At 48.1% G+C, this 17011-nt stretch overlaps 1 protein-coding gene across 1 annotated transcript in view; it reads right to left on the minus strand.

The window, feature by feature from the left end:
• COL27A1 (collagen type XXVII alpha 1 chain) overlaps positions 1 to 17011 on the minus strand; it is a 1232768-nt gene that overhangs the window by 121226 nt on the left and 1094531 nt on the right. Inside the window, exon 48 of the mRNA XM_078646681.1 lies at positions 5850 to 5957. Within this exon, the coding sequence (XP_078502807.1) occupies positions 5850 to 5957 (108 nt within the window). The remainder of the gene's footprint in view (positions 1 to 5849; positions 5958 to 17011) is intronic.

A 17011-nucleotide genomic window follows, 5' to 3' on the forward strand; every position in this document is an offset into this window, starting at 1 on the left:
CAACCGCTCAACACTAGTTGTGAGGCACCCTCCTGTGAAGACTTTGCTGCTTTCTTCATCCAAAAAACTGACAAAATAAAAAGCGATCTCCTCGCCTCTACTCCAAACCCCAACGCCTAGCACCCACTGAACCAAAAAACAATGCCACATGGTCAACCTTCGGCACATACTCGGAAGAAGAAATTGGCAAACTGCTCAGCATCCTGAAACCATCCAATCACCTCACGGACCCCCTCCCTGACTCCGCAGTAAAAGACTTTACCCCTTTGCTTCTCCCTCTCTGGACTAAAATTATCAACAGCTCTCTCCAACAAGGAAGCATACCTGACTCTCTCAAAATTGGACAGGTCACACCTCTACTAAAGAAACCTACAGCCGACCCCTCTGATCTTAACAACTATCGTCCCATCACCAATATTCCTACTCTCGCCAAACTATTGGAAAAATGCGCACAACTACAATTGACTAAACACATTGAGCAATTCCATCTCCTCAACGCCCACCAGTCAGGCTTCCGAGCAGGACACAGCACAGAGACTGCTATGACTCACATAATCGACGACGCACTACAAATGCTAGACCAAAACGACACCTGCCTCCTCATCCTTCTAGATCTCTCTTCAGCATTCGACACCGTTAAACATGAGAATCTACTAGAACTACTAAATACAAGAATGGGTTTATCTGGAACTGTTCTCAAGTGGTTCACTTCCTTTCTTCACAACAGGACGCAGAAATTCAAGAGCAACAACCTGATGTCCTCGCCAATACCTGTAACGCTAGGCGTCCCCCAAGGATCCTCCCTATCCCCAACTTTGTTCAACCTAGTCATGGAACCTCTCACCTCCCTGCTACAAGCATCCAACGTAAACTTTCACATGTACGCCGATGACACTCAGCTATATCTCAAGTTGCAATCCCCTATGGACATCTTACGTCTGAACTCAACGATCAGGAGCACCCAATCTTGGCTGGCTGATAACCACCTCAAACTAAACGCTATGAAGACTGAGTTCCTTCTGATCGCACCTCCCACAAAAATATCTACCACACAAACATGGCTTAAGCACCTAACAGCACTCAATGTCCAACCGACCATAGTGGATTCAGCAAAATCTTTAGGCATAACACTTGACACCAACCTCAACATGCAGCAACATATCAGCAAGGCAACAAAGGGAGCGAACTTCCAGATCAACACTCTGAGGAAACTTATACCCTACCTCCCAGCCAAAGACTTCCAAACAGCAGTACAATCGCTAGTCATCCCACGTATTGAATACGGCAGCACCGCCCTCTGCGGACTCCCCCTAACTACTACCGCACCACTAAGAGCTTCGCTGAATGCTGCAGCGAGACTCATCACTGGGTCAAAAAAGCACTCCCACATTACCCCTGACTTGAAATCCCTGAACTGGCTGCCTTTTGAAGCCAGAATACAGCTGAAAATCACCTGCATGACACACAAGGCGGTACACCTGAACTCACCCGGCTACCTCGCTCAGAAACTGATAATCTCTGGGGGAACTAGAAACACGAGAGGCACAAACAATCTTCTGCTGAAACCTCGAAGATTCCGGAAGGAAAAAACTTACAAGCGCTCCTTCTCAGGATTGGCGCCTAGGATTTGGAATTCACTCCCTCCCGAAACCAGGCTTATCTCTTCCACTACACTCTTCAAAAAGGAAGTAAAAGCTATCCTCATGGCTAAATACACTTGATCTATCATCTCGAACTCTGTCAACACCTTGCACCGATCTGTTTTGCATGCTTGACTCATTCACTTATTTGTATGAGTTGTTTTACTACTCACGTGATGGCTTGCAGCCACCTATTTGTACTATGTGACCTATTGATTTATTGTCTGACTATGTTCCCTCATGTACCCCTCTATGTAAAGCGCTCTGATATCTGTGAAGATCTTGTTCGCGCTATATAAAACTTTGAAAATAAATAAATAAATAAAATAAATAAAGGCAAAGACCAATGCTTTAAATTGAATACGGCTGGTCGCTGGCAGCCAGTGAAGCTTCGCCAGATACGGAGTGATCGAGTGGCGGTAAGGGATGTAGCAAATCAGCCTGGCAGCAGCGTTCTGTACAATCTGCAGGCGCTTAATCGAGTAGGCTGGGGCTCCTACGTACAGACTGTTGGAGTAATCAAGATGAGACGTGATTAAGGCGTGAATGACGGTCCTGCGAGAGTCAAGGGGGAGGAAAGGAAACATGTTCCTAATCATGCGCAGTTTACCAAAGCGGGCTGCAGTAACTTTGTTGATTTGGGTCTTACACGATAAGGCATTGTCAAATTGAAAACCCAAGTTACGAGCTGCTTGAACTGGAACCAGAGGGGGGGTTTAACTCCGAAGGCCTCACAATGCCTTTTATTTATGTGTTGATTATCAAAACAGATAAATAAAAGGGATTGCCATGTAGAATGCCAATAGTATGAACTCTTGCAAATGCGAGACATCTTGCATTGCAACTGTTTGTTTTCAATACAATTTGACTTAATAAAAACACAGCTGTTGTGCTCATCTCAAAATTAAACAGGCAGCGCCACCATGTGGTGGACTGCCACTAGAGCAGGTGGGTGGGGTATAAAGTGCTATATATGCCATTAGCTGTAAATTAAATAGATGTCCATGGGTTTTGCGAGTGGAATGCCCTTTTGTGAGAGACTTGGGAGCATATTAGCAAGGGCAATAACGCTGCTTTATCTGGACTTTTTCCCGCTAAAGCGGTGATATTTTTATCATCCTATTAGCAAGCTGTCGCTAATAGCAGTTAGCGACAGCTTATAGGCAATAGCTACAGGTTTGGGGCCCGCTAATGACATGCAAAGTAGGCGTACCCAAACTGTTAGTGACTGAAAACATTTGCTAACACAGCTATCGCCTATTAACAAGGCAGGTGAAGCGATAAAAAAATCGAGCTAAGCACAATTATCGCTAGAATCTAACGCCTGCTAAAAAGTTGACTTATCTGTATAGTCAATGGGGGGTGGATTATGACATTAAGCCCCCATTGATTTCCAGCGAAATTCTCAAATTGAGCCGCTATTGCCGAATATTTTATTGCTAATAGCACGTTATCTCTGCAATAATACCCGGCGATAGGCAGCGATAAAAAAAGTACGCTAAACGCATTTCACGATAAATATCGCTACTCCTTGCTAATATGCCCCTTGGTTTTCTGAGTGAAGTCTGGAAGTAACTCAACAGGTGGAGACCTGGGAGGATGAATGTTGCAGCGGTGGAGTTACAGTTAATGTCCACGAAGAGCCTTTTCATGGGGGTTGTCAAAGTCCTCCATTTGCTTTTGAGTGTCCTTGTGTCCGGCAGTGTGAAGTGCAGGATTGGAGCCTGTTCCACCTGGTTTTAGTTGCATTAGTGAGATGGAAGCTTCAGAGGACATATAAGCACCTTGTTCCAGAGTTCCTCGTTTTCTTTGGACCCCACTCCAGAGAGATTTGGCTGGAATAGCTGAGTTATTTTTGGCAGTGCCATGGAACCAGCACTTTATGGATGATGTCATTATAGGTTTTTAATGAAGGGCTATTACTGTAGATAACATGACAGACTGAGAAGCAGAACAGCGTGTGGGGGTAACTTTCAGTGGATCTTTCCAAACTTGAAATTCATAACCTATAATCATGGAATAACTTTCATTTAGCATTTGTCTTCCCCCAGTGACCCTTGACCTCTAGTCGTGTCAGTGAGGGAGTGTTTGACCCTTGACCTCTAGTCGTGTCAGTGAGGGAATGTTTGATCTTTGATGTCTAGTCGTGTCAGTGAGGGAATGTTTGATCCTTGACGTCTAGTCGTGTCAGTGAGGGAATGTTTGATCCTTGACGTCTAGTCGTGTCAGTGAGGGAATGTTTGATCTTTGACGTCTAGTCGTGTCAGTGAGGGAATGTTTGATCCTTGACGTCTAGTCGTGTCAGTGAGGGAATGTTTGATCTTTGACGTCTAGAGGTGTCAGTGAGGGAATGTTTGATCGTAGACGTCTAGTCGTGTCAGTGAGGGAATGTTTGATCCTTGACCTCTAGTCGTGTCAGTGAGGGAATGTTTGATCCTTGACGTCTAGTCATGTCAGTGAGGGAATGTTTCATTCTTGACTCTAGTCGTGTCAGTGAGGGAATGTTTGATCCTTGACGTCTAGTCGTGTCAGTGAGGGAATGTTTGATCTTTGATGTCTAGTGGTGTCAGTGAGGGAATGTTTGATCGTAGACGTCTAGTCATGTCAGTGAGGGAATGTTTGATCTTTGACGTCTAGTGGTGTCAGTGAGGGAATGTTTGATCCTTGACGTCTAGTCATGTCAGTGAGGGAATGTTTGATCTTTGACGTCTAGTGGTGTCAGTGAGGGAATGTTTGATCCTTGACGTCTAGTGGTGTCAGTGAGGGAATGTTTGATCCTTGACGTCTAGTCGTGTCAGTGAGGGAATGTTTGATCCTTGACCTCTAGTCGTGTCAGTGAGGGAATGTTTGATCCTTGACCTCTAGTCGTGTCAGTGAGGGAATGTTTGATCCTTGACGTCTAGTCATGTCAGTGAGGGAATGTTTCATTCTTGACTCTAGTCGTGTCAGTGAGGGAATGTTTGGTCCTTGACGTCTAGTCGTGTCAGTGAGGGAATGTTTGATCCTTGACGTCTAGTCGTGTCAGTGAGGGAATGTTTGATCCTTGACGTCTAGTGGTGTCAGTGAGGGAATGTTTGATCCTTGACGTCTAGTCATGTCAGTGAGGGAATGTTTGATCTTTGACGTCTAGTGGTGTCAGTGAGGGAATGTTTGATCCTTGACGTCTAGTGGTGTCAGTGAGGGAATGTTTGATCCTTGACGTCTAGTCGTGTCAGTGAGGGAATGTTTGATCCTTGACCTCTAGTCGTGTCAGTGAGGGAATGTTTGATCCTTGACCTCTAGTCGTGTCAGTGAGGGAATGTTTGATCCTTGACGTCTAGTCATGTCAGTGAGGGAATGTTTCATTCTTGACTCTAGTCGTGTCAGTGAGGGAATGTTTGGTCCTTGACGTCTAGTCGTGTCAGTGAGGGAATGTTTGATCTTTGACGTCTAGTCGTGTCAGTGAGGGAATGTTTGATCCTTGACGTCTAGTCGTGTCAGTGAGGGAATGTTTGATCCTTGACGTCTAGTCGTGTCAGTGAGGGAATGTTTGATCTTTGACGTCTAGTGGTGTCAGTGAGGGAATGTTTGATCCTTGACGTCTAGTCGTGTCAGTGAGGGAATGTTTGATCTTTGACGTCTAGTGGTGTCAGTGAGGGAATGTTTGATCCTTGACGTCTAGTCGTGTCAGTGAGGGAATGTTTGATCTTTGACGTCTAGTGGTGTCAGTGAGGGAATGTTTGATCCTTGACGTCTAGTCATGTGAGTGAGGGAATGTTTGATCCTTGACGTCTAGTCGTGTCAGTGAGGGAATGTTTGATCTTTGACGTCTAGTGGTGTCAGTGAGGGAATGTTTGATCCTTGACGTCTAGTCGTGTCAGTGAGGGAATGTTTGATCCTTGACGTCTAGTCGTGTCAGTGAGGGAATGTTTGATCTTTGACGTCTAGTGGTGTCAGTGAGGGAATGTTTGATCCTTGACGTCTAGTCGTGTCAGTGAGGGAATGTTTGATCTTTGACGTCTAGTCGTGTCAGTGAGGGAATGTTTGATCCTTGACGTCTAGTCGTGTCAGTGAGGGAATGTTAGATCCTTGACGTCTAGTCATGTCAGTGAGGGAATGCTGACCCAGATTCTCTACTGGTGGCGGTTCCCAGAGTGAGGTCAGGTTTTCAGATGTGTTCCACAGCGAACTCCACGTTAAACCTAAAACTGTTGTAAACGGAGCGTTTACCCTGATTCCTGGCGATCCCTGAGGCCCTGGTAATCCTGGCCCACCACTGCTCCCCCTTTTTCCTGACAGTCCAGCTGGGCCAATGTCGCCATCTTCTCCTTGCTCCCCCTAAAAAAAGAAAACAATGTTACACACATGGAGAGTGAGTTTTACTGCTGGTGAAATGAAGGAATAACTCCCTCTTCTCTTGCGTCAGCCTTAGGATGTGAGTGACCGCCCCTCACCCAAACAGTCGTTCTCGCAGTTGATGCCCCCTTCCCTACCCTTAGCCTCGCTCACTCACTCAGATCCCTCGGCCTCCCAGTCACTCTCACCCCATCTCACTCACCCTCAGGCCTGTCCTGTGATTGCCTGTTCCATACCTGTGTGTCTTCACCTGTGCTGTGTGTCTCCACCTGTTCCATACCTGTGTGTCTTCAACCTGTGCTGTGTGTCTCCACCTGTTCCATACCTGTGTGTCTTCAACCTGTGCTGTGTGTCTCCATGCATGCGCCTCCACCTTCCCTTTGCATGTCAAAGATGGACATAGGAAGAACTCCCCCTGGGAAGCTATAAAACTGGGTCAACTCCAGAGAGAGGCTGTCATGAGGCAGATGGAGCTGAGTGACAGTCTGGATTAGTTGAGTGGTCGGAGAGTTAGATTTGAAGCATGTGCTGCAGAGCAGTAGACCGATCAAGCATGTTTCAGGTGTAACACTGGAAAGACAGCTCTGAAGGTCAACGCATTTGCTGCAGGGATCTGTGCGCATTCTCTGGATCATCATAAAACAGCTCAGGCTGTTAATGCGACTGCTGCACAACTAGGCATGTCGTTTTTTTATGTAAGAACTCAGAGGTTCATGTTTGCGTTGCAGATATAAATGTATTGTTACCTTCAAGTTATAATCCTGGTAAAGATCTCGGTTGGTGAAGCAGCCCTGTCAAGCTGCTCCCGTGATCCCCAGTGCATGAGTTTGAGACCTTGCAAGCTTAACTCAACGGTCTATTACTTTAAAACAGTTCATAGGGGTTCCAATGGGTAACAGTATATGTACTATAAAGTGCCAACGCCTCTAGTTTGTAAAGTGTGATCTACACATGACTGGCATTAGTGTCCTCACACAGACGGCCACCTGCAGGTTCTGCAAAGCATGCATAGACCCTCAAACCTTACATCGATCTGAAAGGTGAGAACCCCTTTGAAAATCTCTGTTTGTCTCCTAGTGACTTCAGAAGCGACATGGCTGTAAGTTTCTCGTGACGGCCCGCAGTGCATGGTGGCCTTGTTTGGTTTTTTGTTTCTGTTGCATCTGACCTGCGATTGTTTCCCGCCAGGACATACATGAGATTGTGCTGGAGAAGAGCCCTTGTGCTTCCGCTGTCTTCATGCTCCTACAGATGTATAACCCTTGGACCCCCCTCTCTGCGTCCTCGTACATGTAAAACTGTGTGCCTCCGCTCTCTGCGTGTCCTTGTACATGTATACCTCTGGTCTCTGCATGTCCTTGTACATGTAAAACTCTGTGCCTCCGCACTCTTTGTGTCCTTGTACATGTATAACTCTGTTCCTCCACTCTCTGCGTGTCCTTGTACATGTATAACCCTTGGACCCCCCCTCTGAGTCCTTGTACGTGTAAAACTCTGTGCCTCCGCTCTCTGCGTGTCCTTGTACATGTATAACCCTTGGACCCCCTCTCTGAGTCCTTGCACGTGTAAAACTCTGTGCCTCCGCTCTCTGAGTGTCCTTGTACATGTATACCTCTGGTCTATGCATGTCCTTGTACATGTATACCTCTGTGCGTCCACTTTCTGTGTGTCCTTGTACATGTAAAACTCTGTGCCTCCGCTCTCTACGTGTCCTTGTACATGTATACCTCTGTGCGTCCACTTTCTGTATGTCCTTGTACATGTAAAACTCTGTGCCTCTGCTCTCTGTGTGTCCTTGTACATGTATACCTCTGGTCTATGCATGTCCTTGAACATGTATTCCTCTGTGCGTCCACTTTCTGAGTGTCCTTGTACATGTAAAACTCTGTGCCTCTGCTCTCTGCGTGTCCTTGTACATGTATACCTCTGGTCTCTGCATGTCCTTGTACATGTTTACCTCTGTGCCTCCACTTTCTGTGTGTCCTTGTACATGTAAAACTCTGTGCCTCCGCACTCTCTGTGTCCTTGCACATGTATAACTCTGTGCCTTCACTTTCTGCATGTCCTTGTACATGTAAAACTCTGTTCCTCTGGTCTCTGTGTGTCCTTGTACATGTATACCTCTGGTCTCTGTGTGTCCTTGCACATGTATTACTCTGTGCCTCCACTTTCTGCGTGTCCTTGTACATGTAAAACTCTGTTCCTCTGGTCTCTGCGTGTCCTTGTACATGTATACCTCTGGTCTCTGCATGTCCTTGTACATGTATACCTCTGTGCGTCCACTTTCTGTGTGTCCTCGTACATGTACAACTCTGTGCCTCGGCTCTCTGCGTGTCCTTGTACATGTATAACTCTGTGCCTCCACTTTCTGCGTGTCCTTGTACATGTAAAACTCTGTGCCTCCGCACTCTCTGTGTCCTTGCACATGTATAACTCTGTGCCTCCACTTTCTGCGTGTCCTTGCACATGTATAACTCTGTTCCTCTGGTCTCTGTGTGTCTTTGTACATGGATACCTCTGGTCTCTGTGTGTCCCTGCACATGTATAACTCTGTGCCTCCACTTTCTGCGTGTTCTTTTACATGTAAAACTCTGTTCCTCTGGTCTCTGCGTGTCCTTGTACATGTATACCTCTGGTCTCTGCGTGTCCTTGTACATGTAAAACTCTGTTCCTCTGGTCTCTGCGTGTCCTTGTACATGTATGCCTCCACTCTCTGCGTGTCCTTGTACATGTATACCTCTGGTCTCTGTGTGTCTTGTACATGTGTGCCTCCACTCTCTGCGTGTCCTTTTACATGTATAACGAAATGGTTACTTAACAGTAGGAGTAGTTTTGCAGCTTGAAGAGTTTTCTGGATTCTCATGCTGTGCATCATTCTGCCATCTATTGGTTGGGTCTGGTATACTCTTTGTTTTATTGTTTTTTATTTTGGGTGTTGTCGACCACCATTTGGTGCCAGTCACGTCCCCTATGTGATGTCAAACGGGGCCCTGGAGGCTGTTGTGTGTGGTAAACATCTTCGTTTTTTTGTGAGTTTAAGTCTCTGGTCCTTTAGTTGGTCCTTTAGTGAATTGTTAGAAGGAAAATGCTACTTACCCAGTATGCATCTGTTCTTGGCATGTAGAGCTGTAGATTCACATGTTTTGCATACTTCTGCCATCTTGTTGGGTGCGGTTGTTTGCAACTTTGTTTTTCTTCAAAGAAGTCTTTCCTGTCATAAGGTAGGTGACTCCTCCTTTCGGTGATAGTGCGCACGGGCATCGGCTCCATTGTTAGATTGTTTTTCGGCAGAGGGTGAGAATGGAGTAAGTAAGAGGAGTAGAAAGAGATGTCCATGTATATGTATCTAAGTAAGATGTAACTGCAACAGGTATAGGTACTCGGGGAGGCGGGTGGGCGCATGTAAATCTACAAATCTATATGCCAAGAACAGATGCATACTGGGTAAGTAGCATTATCCGTTCCAGGCATGTGAGCTGTAGATCACATGCTTTGCAGAGACTATATAGCAGTAATCTCCCAAAGCGGTGGCCAACCAGTAGCTGCTGCAGTGGTTTAAAAGAGTGTACGTAGAACTGCTTGGCCCACACTAGCTTGCTGTCTTGCTAACACATCTACACAATAGTGTTTTGTGAATGTGTGAGGTGTAGACCAAGTTGCAGCTTTACAGATGTCATCTTTGGGGATGTTTCCTAAGAAAGCCATAGAGGCCCCTAGCTTGCGAGTGGAGTGCGCTCTAGGAGGAATTGTTAATTTTCGTTTTGCTTTTGCATAGCATGTCTGAATGCATTTGACTATCCACCGAGCAATACTTGATTTTGAGATGGGATTGCCTTTATGAGGTGGAGCAAAAGCCACAAAGAGTTGATTCTTTTACGGAAAGGCTTTGTCCTTTCTATATAGTAAAGTAATGCTCTTTTGACATCTAAGGTGTGAAGAGCACGTTCTGCCACAGAATCTGGCTGAGGGAAGAACACAGGCAACTCAACAGGTTCGTTGATATGGAAGGCAGAAATTACTTTGGGTAAAATGTTTGGATCAGTCCGAAGAACCACTTTGCATTGTTGTACTTGTAAAAATGGTTCCTCTATGGTTAGTGCCTGAAGCTCACCTACTGTCCTCAGTGATGTAATAACTATGAGGAAAGCGACTTTCCAAGTGAGAAATAGCAGCTCACATCTGAGCAATGGCTCAAAGGGTGGACCCATCAGTCTGGTGAGGACAATATTGAGATTCAACACTTGGGCAGGTAGAAGTCTTGGGGGAGTGACTCTTTTGAGTCCTTCCATAAATGCCTTCATAACAGGCACTTGAAGAGAGACATATGGTGACTATGTTGCAGGTATGCAGCTATTGCAGCAAGATGTAAGCATATGGACGTGGAGGCTAAATTGGAACACTGGGGATGCAGTAAGTGGCAGATCATGTTTTGAACTGAAACATCAAGCGGGTTGATTTGATTGTTATTACAATATAGCACAAACCGCTTCAATTTTTCTGCATAGCAAGCCCTTGTGGTAGGACGTCTAGCCTCTTTCATAATGTTCATGCAGTCTGGCGGAAGAGTGAAGTAGCCAAACTCTAAGATTCCAGGAGCCAGATCGCAAGGTTGAGATGACCAGGATCTGGATGTCTGATCTCTCCACGGCTGCGCGTGAGGAGAAAGGGTGTATGATGTTGCTTTTGGTGAGAGACTACTGAGATCTCCAACAGGGTGGCGAACCACGGTTGACGCGTCCATGTGGGATCTACTAGGATAAGTGTCAGGGATGCCTGCCTGAGCTTCCGAACCTCTATTGGAAGGAGTGGGAGAGGCGGAAAAGCAAATATCCCTGACCAGTTCATCCATAGTGCAGGTCCGCAATCTTATTGTCTACTCCTGGAAGGTGTTCTGTGAGGAGACAGATTTTGTGACGTATGGCCCACCTCCAGATGGTCTGTGCTAACTGAGACAGATGGAGAGAGTGTGTCCTCCCGTTTCTGTATGTAATACATGGCTGTCATGTTGTCGGTGCGTATCAGGACAGCTTTGCCTACAAGGTGAGCTTGAAAGGCTTGGAGCGCTAGAAATACGGCTGGAAGCTCTGGATGATTTATGTGAAGCTGCTTTTGCTGCAGGCGCCACGTGCCTTGAATTGTGTGCGTCTGGAGATGAGCTCCCCAACCTGTCAGTGATGCGTCTGCCGTTAGCACTGTCTGCGGAACCGGGTCACTGAAGGGCCACCCTTTGGAAAGTTTCTCTGGATTCCACCACTGCAGAGAGCGATGAGTGCGGCCGTCCACCAACACTAGATCTGATAACTGACCCTGAGACTGGTTCCTCTGACGGGCTAAGCATTCCTGAAGGGGACGTGTTGGACTTGGGCCTTGTGGCAGGTTCACCCCTGAACTTTTTGCCTTGAATTATAGTGATGCCTGGTCTTTGCGCACTTTGACACTGTGGCGCAGTGTAAAGTGCGTGCTCTCCCTGAGTGCGTGTGTGAGATTGGCCTGCCCTCCCATAGGAATGCATGGGGAATGTCTGTGTCCCTGGTAGTTCCTGGTGCGTGGGGTGTACAGGCTTGAGTCTGGTATGTGTGAACTCGGGGGAGTGAATGCTGCGAGATGGTGTATGCAGCATGTATGTGTCTAGTAGGGAAGCGCCATTTCTAGACATGGCTGTACGTGTGCTGTGAGGGTGCTGGCGTGTGATTGGCTGGAGCTGGCTGGGATGCCAGGCTCCAGGAAGTCTGTGTGGGTCTGCCCGGTGGTGAGTGGGAGATTAGCATGAGTGATGTGTGGGAGGAGTGTACCTGTGTCCTGGATGGGCTGGGTTTTCCCCACACAATGCTGGCTCCGCCCCCCTGTGGTGTGACTGATGACCCAAGCCCTGCCAGTGAATAGAATGGGTGGTTGGGCCATCAAGAGTGCTCCAGAACCAGCTGCGACTGGTTCTGCCCCCACCCTGCACCTAAAGACAAAGGGAAAAGGTGTATAAAAGAGGGGCTGTGACCCCATGAAAATGTTCTTGTTTGCTGCTTGAATCTTGCCAGGGGCGTGCTGCTGCTTGGGCTCAGGGATGGCTTGCCTCCCTGAGCCCTGCCCAGCCCCTGGACTTCTGATGACCACCTCCTGAAGGACTTTGTGGCTTTTTGTGCCTTCATAGCGCTGGGAGCGCTGTATTTTCCTTCCTAGCGCTTGGGAGCGCTTTCCATTGACCCCTGGTGCAGGAGAGCGGTATTCTGTGTGCCTAGCGCTGGGCGAGCGCTTTATTTGCCTTTTAGCGCTTGGAAGCGCTATTGATCTCAGCCGGTGCCCACCCGGCGTTATTTGCCCGTTTATTACTTAAAACGAGTGAGTGCCCACCTCGCTGTTTATTTTAATCTCGAGGGTGCCACCCCTCGTAAATACCCCCGAGATTCACCGCCGCGGCCCGAGCGCCGCAAAACAGGAAGCCAGGCACTAAGGTGCCTGACGCGGGGCGGGACTTCCGGTTTGCCGGAGGAAGTCCCGCCCGCCGCCGCGCTGGGATTGGCTGCCGCCGACCGGAAGAGGATGGAGGCGGAGCGATGGCCGCCCGGGGCTCCCGTGAGGTGAGGAGAGCCCGGGGCAGCCAGCCAAGTGCAGCGCCGGTGTTGCGGGGCTCCCATGTAATGGAGGGAGCCCCGGCCAAGGAGTACAGCCCGCAGCACAGGAGAGCCCCGAGGAGCGGGAGCTCTCCTTCCCCCCAGCCGCCGCCTCCGGAGAGCAGCCGGTGAGTAGGGCTGCCCCGGGGGTGGTGAAAGTGCGTAAGGGATTCCCTCACAACGAGAGTGGCCCCGTTTGACAGAGGGCCGCTCCCACGGCCCCCAGTAGTTGTTCTTCGAGCCTAGAGGGCTCGCTGGGGGCATTTCCTCGTTTCATGAGCCCGGAGAGGCTCAAGAAGGCGCCACAAGTGTTTGCAGAGCCACAGAGGCTCTAGAGGGCATTTATCGATTTCGAGTCCCCGGAGGGGGGACTCCAACATTGGCACCACATTTCCTCGGGCCCAGAGAGGCTCGGGGGCATTGCTTAGTGTGTGCAGAGCCTAGAGGGCTCCAACGATGGGCAAGTGATGTTCTAGAGCCCAGAGGGCTCCCACCGTTGCTGCAGTTTTTGTTCCTGAGGGGCCAGTGAGGGCCCCTGGCGCAGATGTGTTTCCAGCTGCCCAGCAAGTAGTGGGCAGCTCCACCGTGTAGGTATTTCTTTCCCTAGGGACATGTACTGTGGACTTAGGAGTGAGGCGCACTCCTTCATCCCTGGCCTTTCCCCAGCTGCGCAGCACTTAGTGCCAGCTGCAGCGTTTAGGCCCCCTGTTCTGTCCCTCAGCTGCCCAGCAAGTAGTGGGCAGCTGCTACGTTTAGGGCTTGGCGCAGTGGCGCAACCTGGACTTTGTGAGTTCTACGCTAAAGGTTTAGATGCTGTTATGATCTATGTCCTATTGCTTTTGGGTGTTAGGAAATGTACAATGTGTAGTATGTTTTGCGCACCCTGTGTTCTGCACCTCTGAATGTGTTGTTGATACATTATGTGCCCTGTTCCTTACACCGCTGAACGTGTGTCGATGCGTCATGTGTTCCTTACACCGCTGAATGTAGGTTCTGCATCATGTGTTTTGTCCCCAGGTCTATGCCCCTACTTGTATTGTGATACTGAGGTGGTTGTTCTTGCTAGTGCAGGTGGTGCTAGTAAGGTCCTGGTTCCCTGCGTGACCTGTTCCTAGGGTGGTTAGGATTGCGTAGGGGGGACTTACCAGTTACCAGTGGGTACTGGTTGTGTGCTTTATGTCTTATTTTGTATTACAGTGATCTTCTGTTATAAGTGATCCCAAGGGCTTGATACTAAGCTTGCCCCCTGACCAGAGTCCCAGGACCAGTGGACTCTATGGTGCCTTCCCTGCCAAATTGATGGGACTTGTCTGATCTCCCTGGGCCCCTGGGGCCTCGCTGAAGTGTGCCTCGTTCGTTCCCCTCGGCAGCTCGTGCCGGCAGCCCGTCCAAGCCTCGAGCAGCGCCGCTCTCCCCTGAGCCGCGCCGCTTCGCTGGGTCGCCCGCATCCTGCCTCCCCCTCCTCTTCTGAGCCGCACACATTGGTCGCCCCAGAGAAACGCTTGTACCGTGCCGGCAGCCCGTCCAAGCCTCGAGCAGCGCCGCTCTCCCCTGAGCCGCGCCGCTTCGCTGGGTCGCCCGCTCAAGCTTACTAAGGAGATCACTCGCATTATCCCGTGCAACCAGGACGGAAGGTACTGTCTGATAGGCTATGTTCTAAGTTCTAGGCCTACAAGTATTGTATTGTTACTTCTAAAAGTGCTGATTCCTGACAGTGGTCCAGGTGGCCCTGTCTTGTAAATAATCCCTTGTAAATTCTGCCCGTGCCTCTGGCACATTGTAAAGTGTGTTTTATCTAATGTGTTTTGGTGTAATACAAAGGCTATTTTTTATATAACCTTGTGTGGAGTTTCCTTTGTGGTGGGCCTTTGGTTGTTGTTGCTGGGGTGCGTGTGCAAATACTTAACTCACATAGCCTCCAAGTTTAGCCTTGCTGCTCGCGCCACGTTACCTAGAGGGCGAGCAGGGGTTATCTTGGCGTGTAACTCCCTTGCCCTGACTTGGGTGTGGTGGTCTCTGACTGACTTTGGCGAAAGCCCTGGCCAGCCGGGGATCCCATTTCCAACAGGACGCAGTTTAAGTCTTGTATGAGGGACCATTAGAATGCAAGAGTCCATCATTCCTAGTAACTGCATGAATACCCGAGCTGGCAATGAGTGTTGAGGCTGCAACTGGGAAAGTAGAGTTTGAATGTTGCGGATTCTGGACGGATTGGGACTGGCCAGAGCTGTTTGTGTATCTGTAGTGGCTCCTAAGTACGCTTGCCTGTTGGAGGGTTGGAGATGGGACTTGGCCAGATTGACTAAGAATCCTAGGTCGTGGAGCAGCTGCACTGTTTTGCGAGTGTGTCGTAGACAGTTTGCTTGTGAGCTTGCTTTTATGAGCCAGTCGTCTATGTATGAGAAGACGTGAATGTGTTATCTTCGTAGATGAGCTGCGACTACTGCTGAGGTATGTGCGGTGAGCGGGGTGTATCGGGATGTGGAAGTAGGTGTCATTTAAATCTAAGTTTGACAGAAAGTTGCCTTGTTGAAGTAGTGGGAGTACTTGTTGGAGTGTCACCATAGGAAAGTGACCCAATTGGATGTATATATTCATGCCTCTGAGGTCCAGTATAGGTCTGAGAAAGCTGTCTTTTTTGGGAATGAAGAAGTTTAGGCAGTATACATCTGTTCCTTGATGTTGTAATGGGACTGGTTCTATAGGTCCTTTTTGTGATAGAGATAGAACTTTTTGTTTGAGAAGGTTGACATGTTCTTGTGACATTGCGTGTGATCTTGGAGGATTGTTTGGGGAGTGTCTGTAAGTTCCAGGCAATAACCATATTGGATCATTTGTAAGACCCATCTGTCTGAGGTGATTATATTCCAGATGGGTAGAAATTGGGAGCGACGTCCATGACAGGAGTGAAATGATCGAGGGAGGAAGTCACTGTTTGGTGTTTGCAGGGGAGGTGCGTGTTGAGTTGCCTCTGCCTCTTCCCTTGCCGTTGTTCCCTCTAAATCCTCCTCTAAAGTAACCTCTTGACGTTAGCGATTGATTATTGCCCTTGTAAGAGGAGGGGGGATTCTCTGATTAAGTGTTTTGGAGCCAAGCCTATAAAAGGAGCGACAAAAGGATCCAGATTGGAAGGGAGTTGCAAAGCCCCCATAGAGTTTGCGACCTCTGTGTCTTTTTTAATCTTCTCTAGAAAAGTGTCCACTGTAGGGCCGAATAGGTGCTCTTAATTAAAGAGTTGGTTTAGAATTGAGGCTTGGACCTCGGGTTTGAACCCCGAAATTCTGAGCCAAGCATGTCTGTTTAGCAACACACTGGTGTTGACCGTGCGTGCTGCTGTGTCTGCTGCGTCTAAGGCGCATCTCATAGAAGTATTGGTAATTCATTTACCCTCCTGAATTAGGTCATTAGCTTTGGTTTTGTACTCGTCGACTAAAAACTGCATTAATTTTTCTAGCTCATCATAATGACCTCTATCGTAGCGAGCTAAGAGAGCTTGTGCATTTGCAATTCGCCAGTGATTGGCTGCTTGCGATGCTACTCTTTTGCCCGAGGCATCAATTAATTTCGACTCCCTATCAGGAGGAGGGGCATCTCCTGTAGTTTGTGAATTCGCTCTTTTGCAAGCGTTGGAGACTACAAGGGAGTCTAATAGAAGTTGACCCTTGATGTAAGTGGGGTCAGTAGGTGCTGGCTTGTACTTTTTCTCAATTCGGGGCGTGATAATTCTTCCCCGCACAGGGTCTTTAAAAATCTCGTCAGTGTGTTTAAGCATTTCCTTAAGCATAGGTAGTGTTTGTGTTGATCTCTGACAGGAACTTAAGGTCACAAGTAGAAAATCCTCTTCAAGAGTCTCTTTGTGTAATTCTACCCGATGGTATTGAGCAGCCCTATTAATTAGCTCTATATACCCTATATTGTCTTTGGGTGGTGAGGGTTTGAAGGGTATAGATCTGGACCGTTGTGTGTGATCGGATCTGTATTGTAGTCCTCCCAGGGGTTATTAGTGTCCTGTAGTGTATCTTCATCCCCATCCCCCTCATCTTGTGGATAAGGTGATTGAGGTTGTGGGGAATTTGTGGGTGTGATGAGCACATTTGGGTCAATGGGTGAAGGAAGTGTAATGGGAGGAGGAGAAATGTTAGTACCCACATTCGTGCATTTTAAAGGAATGCGGTAGTTCTCTTGTAAGCCCATTTATCTTTTCTCTGGCAGTTTTACATGAATATGTCCAGTATCTGGATGGATAACTAGCTGTTTTTGTTTTGAATCCACATTTACATTTACATCCATGTTTGCAGCCGGAACGTCGATATGAGGCTCTTTGGATGGAACAGTCGTTTTCCCTTTGGGAGTCGTACTTTTCGGCATTGAAAATTTTGGATCCAAAGCTTTCGGCTTTGAAGATTTACTCTTCGGTAGCGAGAAGGGAAG

Source organism: Lissotriton helveticus, chromosome 5_2 (genome assembly GCF_964261635.1).
Source record: "Lissotriton helveticus chromosome 5_2, aLisHel1.1, whole genome shotgun sequence".
In the NCBI taxonomy this organism is placed as follows: Eukaryota; Metazoa; Chordata; class Amphibia; order Caudata; family Salamandridae; genus Lissotriton; species Lissotriton helveticus.